A 15,765-nucleotide genomic window follows, 5' to 3' on the forward strand; every position below is an offset into this window, starting at 1 on the left:
CTTGTTACATTCCATGCACGTATATCTGTCTGCTCGGCAGCGCTTCCGGCACGTCATCTCCCCGACAGCCATCGAGACTAGAAGACAAGACAAGACTAGACTCTTCGATGCATTGGCTACCCCTCTTCGTTAATATTACCTTCCAAATTGGGAATTCTAAGATTATGTTGGGAGCGGGGGCCTTTGTCCGGGATAAAAGCATATTAGTGTTGAATTGGACTTTGAAACATGGTAACAGAACGAATGTATGGATTATTGAATCACTAAAACAGCAAGTAACAGCGCAATAAAGATCAATGCAGACAAATCAACAATGTCAATGAGTGAATATCTACAGCACAACATGTATAGAGTAATCAACGAATGTAAACGTTAGACAGCCGTTCGCTCCACGTGGTCGGCAAACTCGTCGCGCTTCTCCTGGGCCCCAATCTCAAGATCGGTTAGGGTCCCCGACAAGCTGCGCTCTCCCTTCACGTCTTGGACTTCCAAGTAGTTCACCGACGGCACAAAACTGGCCGATTTCCAGGCCACTGGCACCTTGGCGTATAGCTCGTCCACCTGCTCTAGCGTGAGACCCTTGGTCTCATAAATGTAAAAGTATACAAAGACGCAGCATACGGCGCAAAAGCCACCCCAAATGAAGAAAACCTTGGAGCCCAGGTCGGCATTCCCGGAACCGCTGTTGACCATGTACGGCGTTGCGTAAGCAATGGCCCAGTTGAGCAGCCAGTTGGTTGCGGTAGTGATTGACAGACATTTAGCACGTGCCTTCAACGGGTACAGTTCGCCCGTCACAACCCACGACACGGGACCCCAGGAGCTAGCAAAGAAGAATATGTATATGCAAACGAATGCAATAAGCACCTTGTTGGCAACCATTGAAGACGTGGCTGTGCCAACAATGGCCACAATCAGTTGGCTCGCGCACATGCCAACAGCTCCGAAGAGAAGGAGTGGGCGACGGCCCCATTTCTCAACCATGTATAGGCCGGGCAGAGTCGACAGTACGTTAACAATGCTTGTAATAAGAGTAATCACGAACGAATTCTGGATGCCCGAGTTCTGGAAGAAAGACGTTCCGTAGTAGACTGTAACCATTAGCCATCATCTCTGGAATAGCAACATGTATTCTTACAAATAAAATTGACCCCCGAAAGCTGCTGTAGAGCTTGAAGTGCACAGCCAGTGGCGAGACGTTTCCCCAAAGAGCCACGTACGATCTCGAGATACGAAGCTTTGCCCATGGATAACTCGTACTCATGATTGGCCCGGATTTCGACCAGCTCTGCTGTCAAAGCCGGATCATCAACGGGAAGTCTGCGCAGGCGAGCCAACGCCTTGGTTGCTTCTTCCATGCGGTTCTTCTTGATGAGGAATCGAGGTGTTTCTGGCAGAACCAGCATTCCGACGATCAGAATCAGCGCCCAGGCAAACTGAACAGCGACTGGGATACGGTACGAGCCGGTGTCGTCGCGGTTCTTGGTTGCATTATTAACAATAGCGGCGAGAAGCAGGCCGATTGTGATTGCAAGCTGATATGATCCCACGATTGTTCCGCGAATCCACTTTGGGGCTGTCTCGGATTGGTACAACGGAACTACAAGAATCAGCTTCCATTTCCATAGGGATCAGAGAACCGATTTCACTCACTCGTAGCTGATAGCAAACCCACTCCAAACCCCGCGAAAAAACGGCCTGCAACAAACAGCGGAATTGCCGTTGCTACTACCTGCAATACAACCCCAAAACAAAAGACGACGGAATAAATAATCATGGCAATACGTCGACCAAAGTAGTCCGCCGCCGACGATGAAGCTAATGCTCCGAAGAATGTCCCAGCAGACAATAACGACACAATCATGGACGACTGATCCGAAGTGACATCGGGCTGGTGATCGACGGGGTTGACATATCCGGTAGAAAAGAGATTGCGCCAGTACTTCATAGCAAGGATGCCGCTGATAGTTCCTGTGTCATATCTAGATGCTGTCAGAGGCGATTCAATTTGCTATATAACAGCTTACCCAAAAAGAACACCCCCAAAGGCGACAAACAGGCCGATGATGATGGCTGGCGCAGCCGACCCTGCAGCATCATCTGGCTTGTTGAGCTGCAGGCGCATAGTGAAAGCAAGCCAAGTAGTGTAACGATTGTATCAGTGAGATGTAACAAGATAGTTGACGTTATGCGAGAACGACAGTTTGGTAGATAAAACAAGAGATGTGCAGAGGATATGGTGGAGGACCGGGCAGCAGTCACTATTAAGGGCGTCGGCAAACATCCTGTTTCCGCATACGGAAGGAGCAACACACAAGGCAGGAGCACAACAACCCAGAACAGGCAAGCCCAGTTATGTAATCAGGTCGTTTTATTGTATTTTTTCCTGCTCTCCTTGCGTGAAATCTCGCCAAATCGGGCACTGGACGGTCGAAAACATCGTGTTATTGGTGATGACCGCATGTTTGGGCCGATTGCGGGGGATATTTTGGAATGTGTCTTGTTTCACATGTTCTAGAAAAAGAACAATTGAGCATTTGTCAAGCACCGAATTGGCAAATGCATCGAACATTCTTTGGTGGTTGAGAATGGGATCGACACCTGAGGCCCCGCTCCCGCAAGCAGCCAGGCACAGTCCAATCAGGACGGCCATTACGCCCCATATATTGCCGCAACCGGAATAGCGTCATCCCCTATGCAAGAACCAATCAGTTGTATTAACAATAATATTCTATTTATAATAATATATGCGCCAAGTCTAGTAATTACATATTCATATACATTCATACATGGCCAATCAGAGAATACTTTGCCCAGTCAATACCTTGCTGGGAATAATACTCTTATTGGCAAGAAGCTCGACGAGGTCGTACAGCATCAAGTCACAGCCAGCCGCAGCATTGATACTCACCGAGACTGGCAGCTGTTTCGTCGTCTGAGTGACCCTGCTGGTATAGTTGACCTGGCCAAGCGGAATCACCACCTCGGGGACACCAGCTAGCTGACTGATGCCGTACTCGTTCCACACAAATGACACTCCCGCGTCCTCTGGGCTTTCCGTCGGGTACTTGTCTCTGTAGCTCGGCTCGCCGGCCCAGATGGGATGGATCAGCAATGCGGACGAGCACTCTGCCGCATCAGGGCGTGGAATCAGAACCTTCTCGTCGATCCAGTTCTTAAAGGTGGTCTTGTTGGCGACAGCCTCAGCAAAAGTCACGTTGGTGGTGTTCCGGCCCAAGTCCATGTTCAACGCAACTTGCGGGTCCAAATATGGGTGATCACCGCCATTCGCTTCTTTGTAACCGGATATGAAGGGCGAGACAACGTTTTGCAACTGCTCGAAGCTAGTCATCAAGCCCCACACAGCACCAAGCGAGTCGAGGGGATAGGCACCGGTGTGCTTCTTATACTCGGTGTAAAAGTCAAAGACAGTCTTGCTTGTATTGAGAAGACCCTCCAGCTGCTGAGTAAAGTTGCTGTAAAGAGCCTGGGCGTGCTCATTGGTCACTGGGAAGAAACCCGGGGATGGGTAGTCCGTGGTATTGATGCCCGGAGTGTCAATAGGGTAGATGAGCTTGTTTGGGAACCTGGTGTATGACTTTAGAGAGATATTGCCGGCGCTATACCAAGCTTTCCCCCACGAGGCAAAGTCGGCAGCCGATCGCGCAACAAAGGCAGGAGTGTCCATATACGAGCTCATTGAGACGACGCCATTCAGTGACATAATGTCCTGAGTTGGCCGGTTGCCAAAAACACCATTGACCGCAGCTGGGGCACGGATCGACCCGCCCGTATCAGAACCGACGTTCATGTCAATCCAGTCGTAGTTGGATTGCGCCGCAGCAGCACCTGCTGAGGAGGATGAAGGGTCTTGATAACCGTCGCCACGCGCATTGAAAGGATCCTGATAATCAACCCAGTCGGCGGTTGGTGTTTCGCCGTTCGCAAACTGACTGGTGCGTGTTTTGCCGACAACCACGGCGCCCAGGCTGATCAGATGCTGGATGCTCTCGGCAGTGTCATCAGCGGCCGGGTAGAAATTGAAGTACGCGCGATTTCCGGCCCCGGTCTTGAGTCCTTTCAGGTCGTAGAGGTCTTTCACCCCCACTCGAACACCTGATAGAGGCTTCTGCTTGGTTGGCGCTGGATAGTACAGTCGGCTTGGAACAGCAACCGTTGCCCCTCCATTAGTTAGAGGGGACGTTGACGACAGGACCTCGAACGTATGCTCGCTTTGTTGCAGGACGCCGTAGTAGAAAGCGCGGGCAGGGTCGGCATAGACTCGATACGCGCGGAAGAAAGCGACACTCGAGTCTGTAACTTGGGCAAAATACGGACCCGGCGGGAGAGATTCTACCTCAGATAGAGGCGACGACTTGAGCGAAAAGGTGTTTCCTGCGAGAGGCTTGTTGGGTAAGGCACCGCTGACCAGAATGACTAGCAGGTGCATGTCAGCAGTGGCCGGTTTGCATCACGGTCAAGGAATCTCACATGATTCAAAGTCAGGTGTCCACACATCATCTAATTTGCCGTAATTATCCAAGACCTGCTGGACAGAGAGGTCTGTGGTCTGCACCGCATGCGTGACGGGGAGCAACGACGCCGCATTGTTTTCCGGTTTCCTAAACGGGTGATTTGTTGTTGGGATAACGACCTACTCGCACAAAAAGAAGCCGGTCAGTGAATATTCTAGTCAATTAGCTCGTGAATGCTGACCTCAGGCTCTCCGGGGAGATAATAGCTGGCGTTTCCCAGCGCGACAGTCCGGCCTAGCTCACGCACAGTGGCGGCCGCATGGACAGGCGATGATGATGCCAGTGCGGCCACAATGGCGACTAGATGGCGGAGAGACATCATGTTGACAATCGCCATCTGGCTGGACAGGAGAGTAGAAGCAAGACATCCTGGCGCCTGGGAAGATTTGGTCGGCGAAATTATTATTTAGGCGATTAGTGAGCTAGTTAGTGGGCGCGGTCAGATAAGGACGGACCACGGCCATGCCAAGCTCGTCCCAAATCGGGGCTCAACTCTTCAGCAGCCTCAGGCTAAAGCCCTTAGCCGTGTCTTGGCGGAAATTGCGCAATGTTACATGGCTCTTCTAGCAAGTGAATCAGGGGGTCACTTAGCCTTGTTGACACTCTGTCATATAAAAGTGATTATAGCGAAATAATATGGTTTCATCAGTACTAATTACCGACTTGTATCTCTGACACAACACGACTTTTTGTCGAGTTTTAGACTATTCAAGAAATGAGGTACATACGCTAACTGACCGTTGACGGAGATAAGACGACTGACTCGGGGAGTTATAGTGGAGATCGGAGAAGCACCGATTTCTACTTATCGGAGGATGCGAGGCAAGTCGTCGAGTGGTTACTCGATATTTCTTGGTAAAGGAAGAAGCCCCTCTAATTTGAAGCGTACATATAGAAAGGAATTAGCTGAGCCACCAAGCCCAATATTCCAGATGTCAAAAATGCCCAAACTAGGATAAGCAAGTTGCGGCAACTTATAGAGTGAAATGAAATATACCTACCTGTATTGTTGGATATATAGAGCCAATGGGTTTTCAGTTAGTTTCTAACATGTTCATTATCAATTGATCATTAGTAACAAGTGTAAAGCTTCGTACATAAAATCTATTGAAATATATTATAATACAAACTTGTAATATATAAATTAACAAGTATATAGCATCAAACATTGAAGTTGTAATGGAGACTAGCCTAAAATGAGATTGATAAATAGTAATCGTCCAAGGCTGGGGAAGGGACAGGAAAATTAACATTCGCAGATTTCCTTTTAACTCATGAATATATGGTCTATAACTATGAACTTCTACCGCATCCCATTGCCTTCTACCTTACCATCATTATAGAGCATCTTAATAGGGTCCTCGAGATTGACCCATCCCAGAAATGGCTTGCTGACCGAATACCCAATAAGCTTTTGGACGTCCCGAGGGTATTGTTTTACCTGCTCTAGGGAGTTTACGAGATATTGATTTTCCTCCTATACTGAGTTAGCAAGCTGTAGAAGGAAGAAGCATGATTTGGTGGATGATGAGCAAACCTGTCGAAGGAAGCCCTTTGTCATGAAGCAGCTATACACCAGTCTTTCTTCGTCTGCGGTTGTATTTGCGCTTCCTCCATGATAACAGGATGCCAGCATAAGGAACGCATCGCCTGGCTGGAGCTCGGCATAGTAAGCCAGGTCCTCATCAGGACACCTCTCCTCCCCCCATAGATGAGAGCCAGGAATAAAACGGGTGGCACCGTTTGCTTTTGTGGGTTTCTTACCCGCGACAGATAGACCTACACTGGTATCTCTTCCAATTCGACAGTCATGGTAGCTCGCTAATTCTGGTAGCTTATTGTGATGAATCGAATCATCACGGTGCAATTCCTGACGCTTGGCACCTGGTCCGATGGAGAAGACAATCGTATTACTCAATTGTGGCTCGGACACTGTGGTGTTCAATTGGTAACCATACCAAGAACGGTAGGTCGAGCACAGCAGTCTAGAACATACATCGCGATACAAAGAATTGTTTGGTATGGTTTCGGTGAAAGTGCGCGATTTTCCATGACGCGCCGAGTTTCAGGTGGACAGAAATCAACCCCAATCCACGGTCGGTCGGCCTCAATATGAGGGCGAACATCGTTCTCGATTTTCTCAAGGACGTTATAGTCGGTGATCAGATTTCGGATGATGCATCCTCCGCTATGTACTAGGGACGCTACAATTCCATCTGCCTTTGGGTTGGTGGTGTAGTCGAATTCGTCCACAGCCATGATTTGCTGCGCTGCGCTTTTCTGCGAACTTATTGACATCCAAAAGAAATATCTCTAGGAGTAGGCACATTTATACCCCAGTTCATTATATATGTATATGACTCATAATGCATCCTCCCCACAATGACTCATTTTTCAAATTATTGTCAATAAGCAGCTAGTTGCTTAATAAGGATTGTAGTCAACTTTATTCTTACTATAAATGGTTCGCACGATAATGAGCAGATGTCTGCCATTTCTAATGTGGAAGAAAAACGCTTTTCGGTGACATGAAGAGTATGGTGATGAGTATGCACCTGGTTACTACTGGAACCAATTTCGACGTTTTGCGCACCGACACGGACCGCACACATGAAGCGTGGTATTGTTGGACAGTGGTGTTAAATCCATTATGGTATTTGTGTCAGCTAGCTCATGGAGGATGAAATCGCCTGTGATTTTTGTCATGACTGATGGTCTTCTCCTGGGTGTCGGAAGAAGTTGATTGCTTTCGTGCTTTTTTTTCTACGAACATGTAGAAAGGAAGAAGAAGGGTGGAAATGAATCTTTTCCCTGTCGATAAACCGTAAAACTACGCCATTTACAATGAGCATACACCGTTGCTAGCGAACGTAGTAGAAATCGAGACAATTCGAACCATTTGCCCCCAGGCTAAAAGCAACTAGGCCAACTATCTTATTGGGGTAATTCGCATCTAGGAACAAGTAATTGTATGATTAATCCACGCCGCATCTCAATACGAAGCTTAATGATTGACAAATCTTGACTTTTGCGACGGATGGCGATGTCCCTTATACTGAAGATTTTTTAAAACCCCCATCCTAATATGTGACAATTCCCAATTGATAATACAGATAATATTTCTTCTAAATGGGCCACCTACAGGTACAGGTCGGCTTCTCCTCGACTAGGTGTATTATTCTGGCGATTCTTTTACCAACAAGGGAACGGTTAGTATGCTTTCTTATACGTTGCTGGTCAATTATGTAATGCACCACTTATGTCTCGTCACCTTTATTCTTGATTTGCACTAATACTGAGAACAATCGAGGTTGTCACGCAGACATACAACTTTTGCGACTGTGCCGATATTATTGTTTCGATAAAACGACGACGAAAACGACTGATCATGTCATCAAATACAACTTGCCCAGGAAGTGCTGACAATCAGTTTGGTCCGCGTGTACCCGTCAGCTGTCGCGAATTTGATTTTACTTTGCTCTTCGAAGATGTCTTCTTTGGTGCTGTTCCACCGGCGGTCTTTATACTTCTCATCGGATCAAGACTTCGCTTCTTGCAGAGTTCCACAATTAAAGTGACTTCACACAAATTGGCTGTCATTAAACTGGTAAGCTGACAGCTAGCACGTTCAATAGATATTAAACACTAGGGATTGCTAACTGCAAATAACCTTCAGAGCTCGCTCGCACTTCTGTTCACCCTACAAGTGCTTTTCACGGCATTCCAGTCACAAACGCCTTCCGTCCATACCAAATTGTCTACAACATCTGGAGTACTAGGCATTATTGCGACTTTCGCTGCGGGTGTCTTGTCATATGTCGAGGACCAGCGTTCATTCAAGCCGTCAGATACTCTTGTTATATACTTCTCTATTCTGGCTCTCCTATACCTTCCTCGACTGCGATCGTTATGGGCCATCTCATCGGTGGGTGTATGCCAGGGATTATGGACGGCAATATTCGTTGTGACTATTGGGTTGGTACTTCTCGAATCTGCCACAAAATCCAGATTTCTACGTCCAGTATACCTCAAAGTATCGTCTGAGCAGGTTTGCGGATTCTGGGCCCGTAGCTTCTTTGCTTGGGTCTTACCACTATTCAGTACTGGATACTCGACGGTAATTAGCGTGAGCGATATACCACAATTAGACTACGATTTACAGGGAAATGCCGCGAGCGAGAAGCTACGTAAGGCCTGGACGGAGTCTAAAGGTCCATACAGACTCCTCAGGGCACTGTTTCGTGCCTACAGTTGGCCAATTCTCTCTGCCATTATACCACGGGTCGCTCTTATAGCATTCACATTATGTCAGCCATTCTTGATCGCCGCAACTATAAATTGGATAGGGTCAGAAGTTACTACAGAAACCGAAAAATATGGCCAGGGCCTTGTTGGAGCGTATGTGATTGTGTATTTTGGAATGGCGGTGAGTGGAATCCCAGGTGCTAGGTTGATAGCCCAGGTTATTTACTCATTTTAACAGATCTCCACGGCTGTATATTATCAACGAATAAATCGTCTTGTAGCCATTACTCGGGCTGGTCTCATTTCTATTATTTACGAAAAAACCACGTCACTCAAAGCTAACGATCTCAAAGATGCAAAGGCTCTTACGCTCATTGGAACTGATATGGAGAGAATAATGACGGCTGTTAGAAATATGCATGAGTCTTGGGCATCGATTGTCCAAGCGGGTGTGGCAATATGGCTTCTTGAGCGTCAAATCTATGTAGCCTGTGTAGTGCCCACTGTCATCTCTCTAGGTAAGATACTTTCTAGCTACCTTGGTTACTTCTAGTATTAATTACTAACCATAACCCAGCTTGTGTCTATCTCACCGGCCCAGTCTCCGCTCGAACGACAGTTGCTCAAAAGGCTTGGATTGAACAGATTCAGAAACGGCTCGCTGTCACATCTACTATTTTAGGCAATATGAAGGCAGCCCAGATGCTCGGGCTCAAAGGCGTATTATTCAAAGTCGTTGACGAATTACGAGAATTGGAGCTGAGTGAATCGTCGCGATTCAGGAAGCTGCTGGTTATAGTTTCTGGGTTATGTGAGATGATCTCAATACCAACATTTTTGTTTTGTTCCATGGTATAAAAAGAATGCTAACTAGTTTCTTCAGCCAATGTACCCCTGTATCTAGCCCCTTATGCAATGTTCTTAACGTACGGAATCATTGCCATGGTTGGCAAGAATCAAACGCTGCTTGCAGCACAAGCCTTTGCATCCGTTTCTTTAATATCGTTGGTCACTACTCCACTGCTAATATTCGTGCAATCTATTCCAAATATAAGACAAGCGTCTGGTTGCGTTGAGCGCATCCAGGAGTTTTGTCAAAAGGATAACCTTGTATCACAAGATACTGACTCCGCTATAAGTATCGACGGCCATGGTGATACATTAGATGAAGCAACCGAGATGTCCTCGATGAATGTAAGGAACTCGAATGGCCAATTGGTGACATTTAAAAACACAAGAATATCGTGGTCAAAGGATTCGGAAGTTGTTTTCGAAGGCTTGGATCTCACCATCCCCACCAACAAAGTCACAATGATTGTTGGACCAGTTGGATCTGGCAAATCACTCCTTCTCGAAAGTATCATTGGAGAAACAACTATTAGACAGGGTGGCATTGATAACATACTATCACGTGCTGCGTATTGTCCTCAAACTCCTTGGATTATAAACAGCACAATTCTCCATAACATCACGGGTGGGACTGATTTTGACCAGAAATGGTATGATTTCACCATTTCCTCATGTGCACTTCAAGGGGACTTGGAGAACTTTAAAGCTGGAGACCAGTACAAAGCTGGAAGTGATGGCAACTCCTTGAGCGGGGGCCAGAAACAACGAGTGGTAAGCCACTAAGTCAAAGCGTCAAAAAAAGTACTAACAATATGCATATGTTAGGCTTTAGCTCGCGCAGTCTATTCGAGACTCCCAGTTGTGATTCTCGATGATGTCTTCAGCGGATTGGATGCTAATACCATTAATTCTGTTGTGGAAAGCCTCTTTGGTCAGCATGGCTATTTTCGGAAGTATAGAACATCTGTGATATTAGCAACGCACAATCGTAGGTTTTATTTCCCCTTGAACGAATTTATACTGACAGGTAGTAGTAAATCTTCTCCATTATGCGGATAAGATAATAGTGTTGAATGATGGAAAGATAGTTGATGATGGATCATACACAGACATACTTGCGCGCAATATGGAGCTAATCGCAGCTTCAACTTCTACCAAAGAGGACAACCCGGGTTTATCGTCCGAAGAAATTAGTTCCAAACCTAAAACCGATGAAACAAACGCTCATGCCAAAGATAGAGCGAATGAGATATTGCAGGATAATAGTTTCGAGCTCCTGCGACAAAATGGGACCTGGGATGTATACAAATACTACATGAAACGAGCTGGACCATACGTCTCTACAGCTTTCTTTGGAATGTTGGCAATTCAAGCGTTTACCGCACAGTATGCCAGTGAGTTTTCTTAAACTATCCTTTAGTATAAGTCTACTTTTCAACTGACATCTATTGAAGCGGTATGGCTGCAAAATTGGTCAAGCGAGAATAAAAAACACCCGAACAGTCGCATATCGATGTACCTAGGGATATATAGCCTTCTCTTCGCATCTACATTTATAAGTCTCATCGTATCCCGCTGGTACCTCTCCGTCGTCTGTGTTAAGTCGATTGAAAAGTCTGGACTAACTAGTGACCAGGTTGCTTCTAGTTGTGATTATCACAAATACTGCACGTGGCCTCCATACTGAACTTCTGAAAGCAACCCTTGGGTATATATTTCGCCCTTATGATTGGAATATTTTTATTCCAATCGAGTAATGCTCGATCTAAAATTATACGTCTCTAGTGCCCCTATTAGCTTTTTCCAGAAAGCCGACAAAGGATCGTTGGTTAATAGGTATGAGCTGCTCAAACTATGGTAATAACAGAATTAAACAAACTTTTACATAATAGATTCAGCCAGGATATTAATCTAATCGATATGCAATTACCTATATATGCAACCAACTTTTTAGAAGGTATGAGTCATTGCCCACTTTACTTCATTTAGTTGTTGAAGGAAATGACTATCTAGGAACTGCCATGTGCATTGTCATACTCATTATTATCTGTGTGATGGGGAAATATCTAGCAATATCTGTCCCCTTTATTGCCATCGTATTATGGGCTGTCCAACTCTATTACCTGCGCACTTCACGGCAAGTTCGGCTTCTGGATATCGACGCCAAGGCACCGCTCTATTCACAGTTTATGGAAACTGTCTCCGGGATATCCATAATTCGGACGATGAACTGGCAAACTCAATTTCAAAGCTGGTGCGAAGAGCTACTCAACCACTCTCAAAAACCACTATATATGCTGTTTTGTATTCAGCAATGGTTAAAACTGATTCTGGATTTGATTGTCATGGCAATGGCCGTTATCATAGTTGCGACCGCCACTGCCTTAAGGGACCAGATAAGCCCTGGTGCTGCTGGTGTTGCATTGACTCTGGTTCTCATGTTCAATGAACACTTAACTAATGCGATTCAAACTTGGACACTTACAGAGATTTCTATTGGGGCTGTTGCACGTATTCAACGCTTTGCAATAGACACCCCTTCTGAAGAGCGCCGCATGTGTCATCCTACTCCTCCCAGACATGAATGGCCATTAGAAGGAACTATACGTTTTGAGAATACTACCGCTAGCTATAGGTGAGTTTCACTGTTTCGAAGGAAGTCTAGAGTTTCCAAGAAGGGCTAATTCAAAACATAGCCAAGACGCAGCCCCAGTTCTGAAAGGATTGTCCCTAGCTATCAAGTCGGGTGAGAAATTTGCTATTTGTGGCCAATCTGGAAGTGGAAAAACATCGTTGATACTTTCACTGCTTCAAATGATCGATTTACAAAGTGGGCGAATATTCATCGACCAAGTCGATTTAGCATCACTCGACCGAAACGATATTCGTAATCGACTGAGTGTAATCCCACAGGAACCATTCTTCATACCTGGCACTCTCAAGTTCAATCTTGATCCTCAAAATAGGTCATCAGACGAATGTATCGAATCTTCCATCAAGAAGGTTGGTTTGTGGGCTCGAGTAGAGGCCAATGGGGGACTTGCAATGGCCTTTACTGCATCCGACTGGTCTGTGGGCGAAAGGCAACTATTTGCTCTAGCCAGAGCCTTGAATACACAAAGTCCTATTCTAATTTTAGACGAGGCCACGAGCAGGTAAAAATTCCATTCCATTCACAGCTTTCCTTTTTTTTCAAGTTTCTAATTTGGAATGAAAGTGTGGATTACGAGACGGAGACGATTATGCAAGAGATTATTGATAAAGAATTTTCAGCAAAGACTGTTGTTGCAGTGGTTCATCGCCTGCGTTTCATTGATAAATATGATAGAGTCGCAGTTATGAAAAATGGAGAGCTCGTCGAATGCGATAGTCCTCGAACTTTGTTGAAGACGGACTCCAAGTTCCAAAAGTTGCATGATGCCGCGAAGATGAACCGATGATTATTGCCTCCTCAAGGTGTCTAGGTATGAAAATTAAAAATTGTGGTAGTTAGTCCATCTATAGGCATACGAAAGAATAATTTAGTCTCTGCAGTGCGATTTAACTTAGATCACACATCTTTTTGTGTGTGAAAACTCGTTCTTATAATAGCCAAGTAGCATACACTATCAAAATTAATCTATGCAGAACATCTACCATCATAATCTGTCAGTTATTAGATTAATCAAGTATTTGTGGCTATAACGTTCTCATGGATTGTTCATTGTCATATCGATGTGTATGTACACTACAATTGAAAACATAAGGTATATATCCCTCTCTATGCTTCGGTAGCAGCAATTCAGATCCAAACTCGCGAGAAAAAAAACAATTCAATTTATGTTAAGGCGGCTTGTTGACCATAGAGTAGCCATGTTGTCTAGATACAATGTCTAGCGCTATAAATGGTTACAACGTCTCTATCGATGTGGCCGGATATGTTAGAGCTTCTCAAGCATCTAGGATCTGCACATGATTTCTTTGCAAGGTTTTCAGACTCCTCGGGAATCTCTTACAACAAGGTGCATATAGTGAACAAGGCTATTCGAGGCTGCTTAAAGTCATACATGTAGGAGGAAATGCATATGAAGAAACAAATAATGGTCGTATTCTTCTATTCGACTAGCGGGGACTATCTTCCACTATAGTGGGTTGACTTTGCACCCTGTCTCATAACTATTTAAAAATTTCATAATGACCAACGTTGGAATTGTGACTTCTAAGTAACCATCGAAAAACGAATGTGACTGGGTATAATGAAACAATAAAATGAAATGACCAAGGTCTTTTCAAGACTATGTTCAACACGCTGTTCATTTGCTCATCATCCAATGCTTGCACTTTCCTCACTTTGAGCTGGTGGAATTTGAGGTACCTGGGGAAGCCTGACCGTGCAAATACAAAGAAGACCCAAGCAATACATCACTGATGCCGCGAGGAACGGAAGTCCCAACCACGCATCACCCAGCCCCATACCCATGTGGAATGTGGTGGCAAGTAGGGGGCCAGCAATCAACGCTCCTATAGACTGTACTGCAGCCAGGGAAGTGTATAAAATGCCAATTTGATTTGGGAGAACAAGGGACGTGATCAATCCTCGTGCTGTAAGATGAAGTGGGGATCCAAGGGCAACTATGACAAGCCCAATGATTAAAACGGCTGGCGCAGGAGCAAGAAAGATCACAAGTGTGCCTATGGTAAGTAGAAAAGAAGTTCCACGTGATAGCCAAAGGTCTTTGGATGGTCCGTTAAGTTTCACTTTTTTCAGAAGTATTCGTGAAATAAGTGGGAGAATTACAAGGACACCCGCGAGGTTGACAGTAGCGCGGATAGAGAGTAGAATAGTAGCCTTTCGTCCATGTTAGATCAGTATATTACTGGGGGTTGAGGGTTTGACTATGGAGGGAAACCTTACTTTACTATATGTCCAATTATACCTTTTTGTAACATACTGTAGCAAAAGTGCCATAGCTTGGCGACTCAAAGTAGCCGCTAAAAAGACCAGGAGAACAAGAGTGATATTCAAATTTTTCCAAACAAAGTGAGTTAGTTCTCTGGTCTTCTTCAGGCTACCCCATAATTTGTCCGCCCACAGCCGAACGAAGGGTGGTTCTTTCGTCGGGATTGGTCCACTGTTATCAGTAGAAGGGCGGGGCATTGCGAACGACGGGTTATTGACGAAATGGTGTGTCTCTGGAGCGAAAAGTAAAGCCACAATGATTGCCAACAATTCCATACCTGAACTAGCCAGAAATGGCACCCAGGGGTCCTTGGTCATTGTCAGTCCGCTTATAGGCGTGGCCACAATCTCTGCAACAAGAGCAACCGAGGAAAAATAGAAGAAAGACGTAACCCTGTACTAAGAATTAGCAATGTACGACATAGCATTATGTCAAGGAATATCCTTTACTAAACACACCTTTCTTCCTCAGGATATGAGTCCGCCAACATGACATATAACATCGATGAAGCAACTTGTGCCCCACCACCAAAAATAAGAATTGGAGAAGACAAATATACCAACTTGATAGGGATTGTCTGAGGAAACAAGCAAACTATTTTTACCCACATTCCACTCAGTGCTAATCCAAGCATACCGAAGAGCAGGATTGGTCTGCGTCCGATACTATCAGCAAGAAGACCGTAGGCGACCCCAAAGAATATGCCTGGCAATTGATCCAATGTATCCTTATAGCCCAGTATCATGGCCAATTCGCTTTGTATAGGTTCAATCTTGCAACGCTCATCGCCCGAGATTGGAGGATAGCTCTGATTGGGTTGCTTGTCAATACTGTCATAATAATTCTGACAGATGATGTCTTCAAAAATCTGTGTCTGTGGCGCCAGTCCGAGAAACCCGGAGATATCGATCAATAATAGGAGTATACAAACCAAAGCAAGGACACCTATCGATCGCCGAGTAACTGACGTGGTGTTAGAGCAAGTTTGATCATTGGAAACATATTGCCCTTCCTGTTGGTTAGAATAATGGTGTTCTCCGAGGAGAGCCGTTGATTCATCGACATGGGAAACCCCACCATCGACCGCATTATCACGTCTTGGATACATAGAGGGCACGTACATGTATAAAACAGAGAGGTGGTACCAACACAGAAACATCAACACTGGAGGGAAAAAGGTGGAAGGACGGTCGCAT

The 15,765-nt window shown here is 45.4% G+C and overlaps 5 protein-coding genes across 5 annotated transcripts; 1 reads left to right on the top strand and 4 right to left on the bottom strand.

The window, feature by feature from the left end:
* Positions 1 to 372: 372 nt before the first annotated feature.
* TRUGW13939_02314 (uncharacterized protein) lies at positions 373 to 2,125 on the bottom strand (the record flags this gene model as incomplete). Its single annotated transcript, XM_035485508.1, has 4 exons — positions 373 to 1,091; positions 1,139 to 1,600; positions 1,654 to 1,982; positions 2,028 to 2,125. The coding sequence occupies 4 exons, from the start codon at positions 2,123 to 2,125 to the stop codon at positions 373 to 375; spliced, it is 1,608 nt and encodes a 535-aa protein (XP_035341401.1).
* A 672-nt stretch (positions 2,126 to 2,797) lies between these two features.
* TRUGW13939_02315 (uncharacterized protein) lies at positions 2,798 to 4,872 on the bottom strand (the record flags this gene model as incomplete). Its single annotated transcript, XM_035485509.1, has 3 exons — positions 2,798 to 4,437; positions 4,492 to 4,654; positions 4,717 to 4,872. The coding sequence occupies 3 exons, from the start codon at positions 4,870 to 4,872 to the stop codon at positions 2,798 to 2,800; spliced, it is 1,959 nt and encodes a 652-aa protein (XP_035341402.1).
* Positions 4,873 to 5,838: 966 nt separating this feature from the next.
* TRUGW13939_02316 (uncharacterized protein) lies at positions 5,839 to 6,794 on the bottom strand (the record flags this gene model as incomplete). Its single annotated transcript, XM_035485510.1, has 3 exons — positions 5,839 to 6,012; positions 6,073 to 6,467; positions 6,494 to 6,794. The coding sequence occupies 3 exons, from the start codon at positions 6,792 to 6,794 to the stop codon at positions 5,839 to 5,841; spliced, it is 870 nt and encodes a 289-aa protein (XP_035341403.1).
* Positions 6,795 to 7,923: 1,129 nt separating this feature from the next.
* On the top strand, positions 7,924 to 13,069 carry TRUGW13939_02317 (uncharacterized protein; the record flags this gene model as incomplete). Its single annotated transcript, XM_035485511.1, has 14 exons — positions 7,924 to 8,142; positions 8,212 to 8,961; positions 9,019 to 9,298; positions 9,358 to 9,591; positions 9,664 to 10,400; positions 10,455 to 10,617; positions 10,664 to 11,023; positions 11,084 to 11,207; positions 11,266 to 11,337; positions 11,415 to 11,465; positions 11,522 to 11,586; positions 11,643 to 12,264; positions 12,326 to 12,784; positions 12,847 to 13,069. The coding sequence occupies 14 exons, from the start codon at positions 7,924 to 7,926 to the stop codon at positions 13,067 to 13,069; spliced, it is 4,359 nt and encodes a 1,452-aa protein (XP_035341404.1).
* A 1,333-nt stretch (positions 13,070 to 14,402) lies between these two features.
* Positions 14,403 to 15,314, bottom strand: TRUGW13939_02318 (uncharacterized protein; the record flags this gene model as incomplete). Its single annotated transcript, XM_035485512.1, has 3 exons — positions 14,403 to 14,457; positions 14,561 to 14,962; positions 15,028 to 15,314. 3 exons carry the CDS (start codon positions 15,312 to 15,314, stop codon positions 14,403 to 14,405), a joined length of 744 nt encoding a protein of 247 aa, XP_035341405.1.
* Between the last annotated feature and the right edge of the window lie 451 nt (positions 15,315 to 15,765).

This window comes from Talaromyces rugulosus, chromosome I, assembly GCF_013368755.1.
Source record: "Talaromyces rugulosus chromosome I, complete sequence".
NCBI classification, from domain to species: domain Eukaryota; kingdom Fungi; phylum Ascomycota; class Eurotiomycetes; order Eurotiales; family Trichocomaceae; genus Talaromyces; species Talaromyces rugulosus.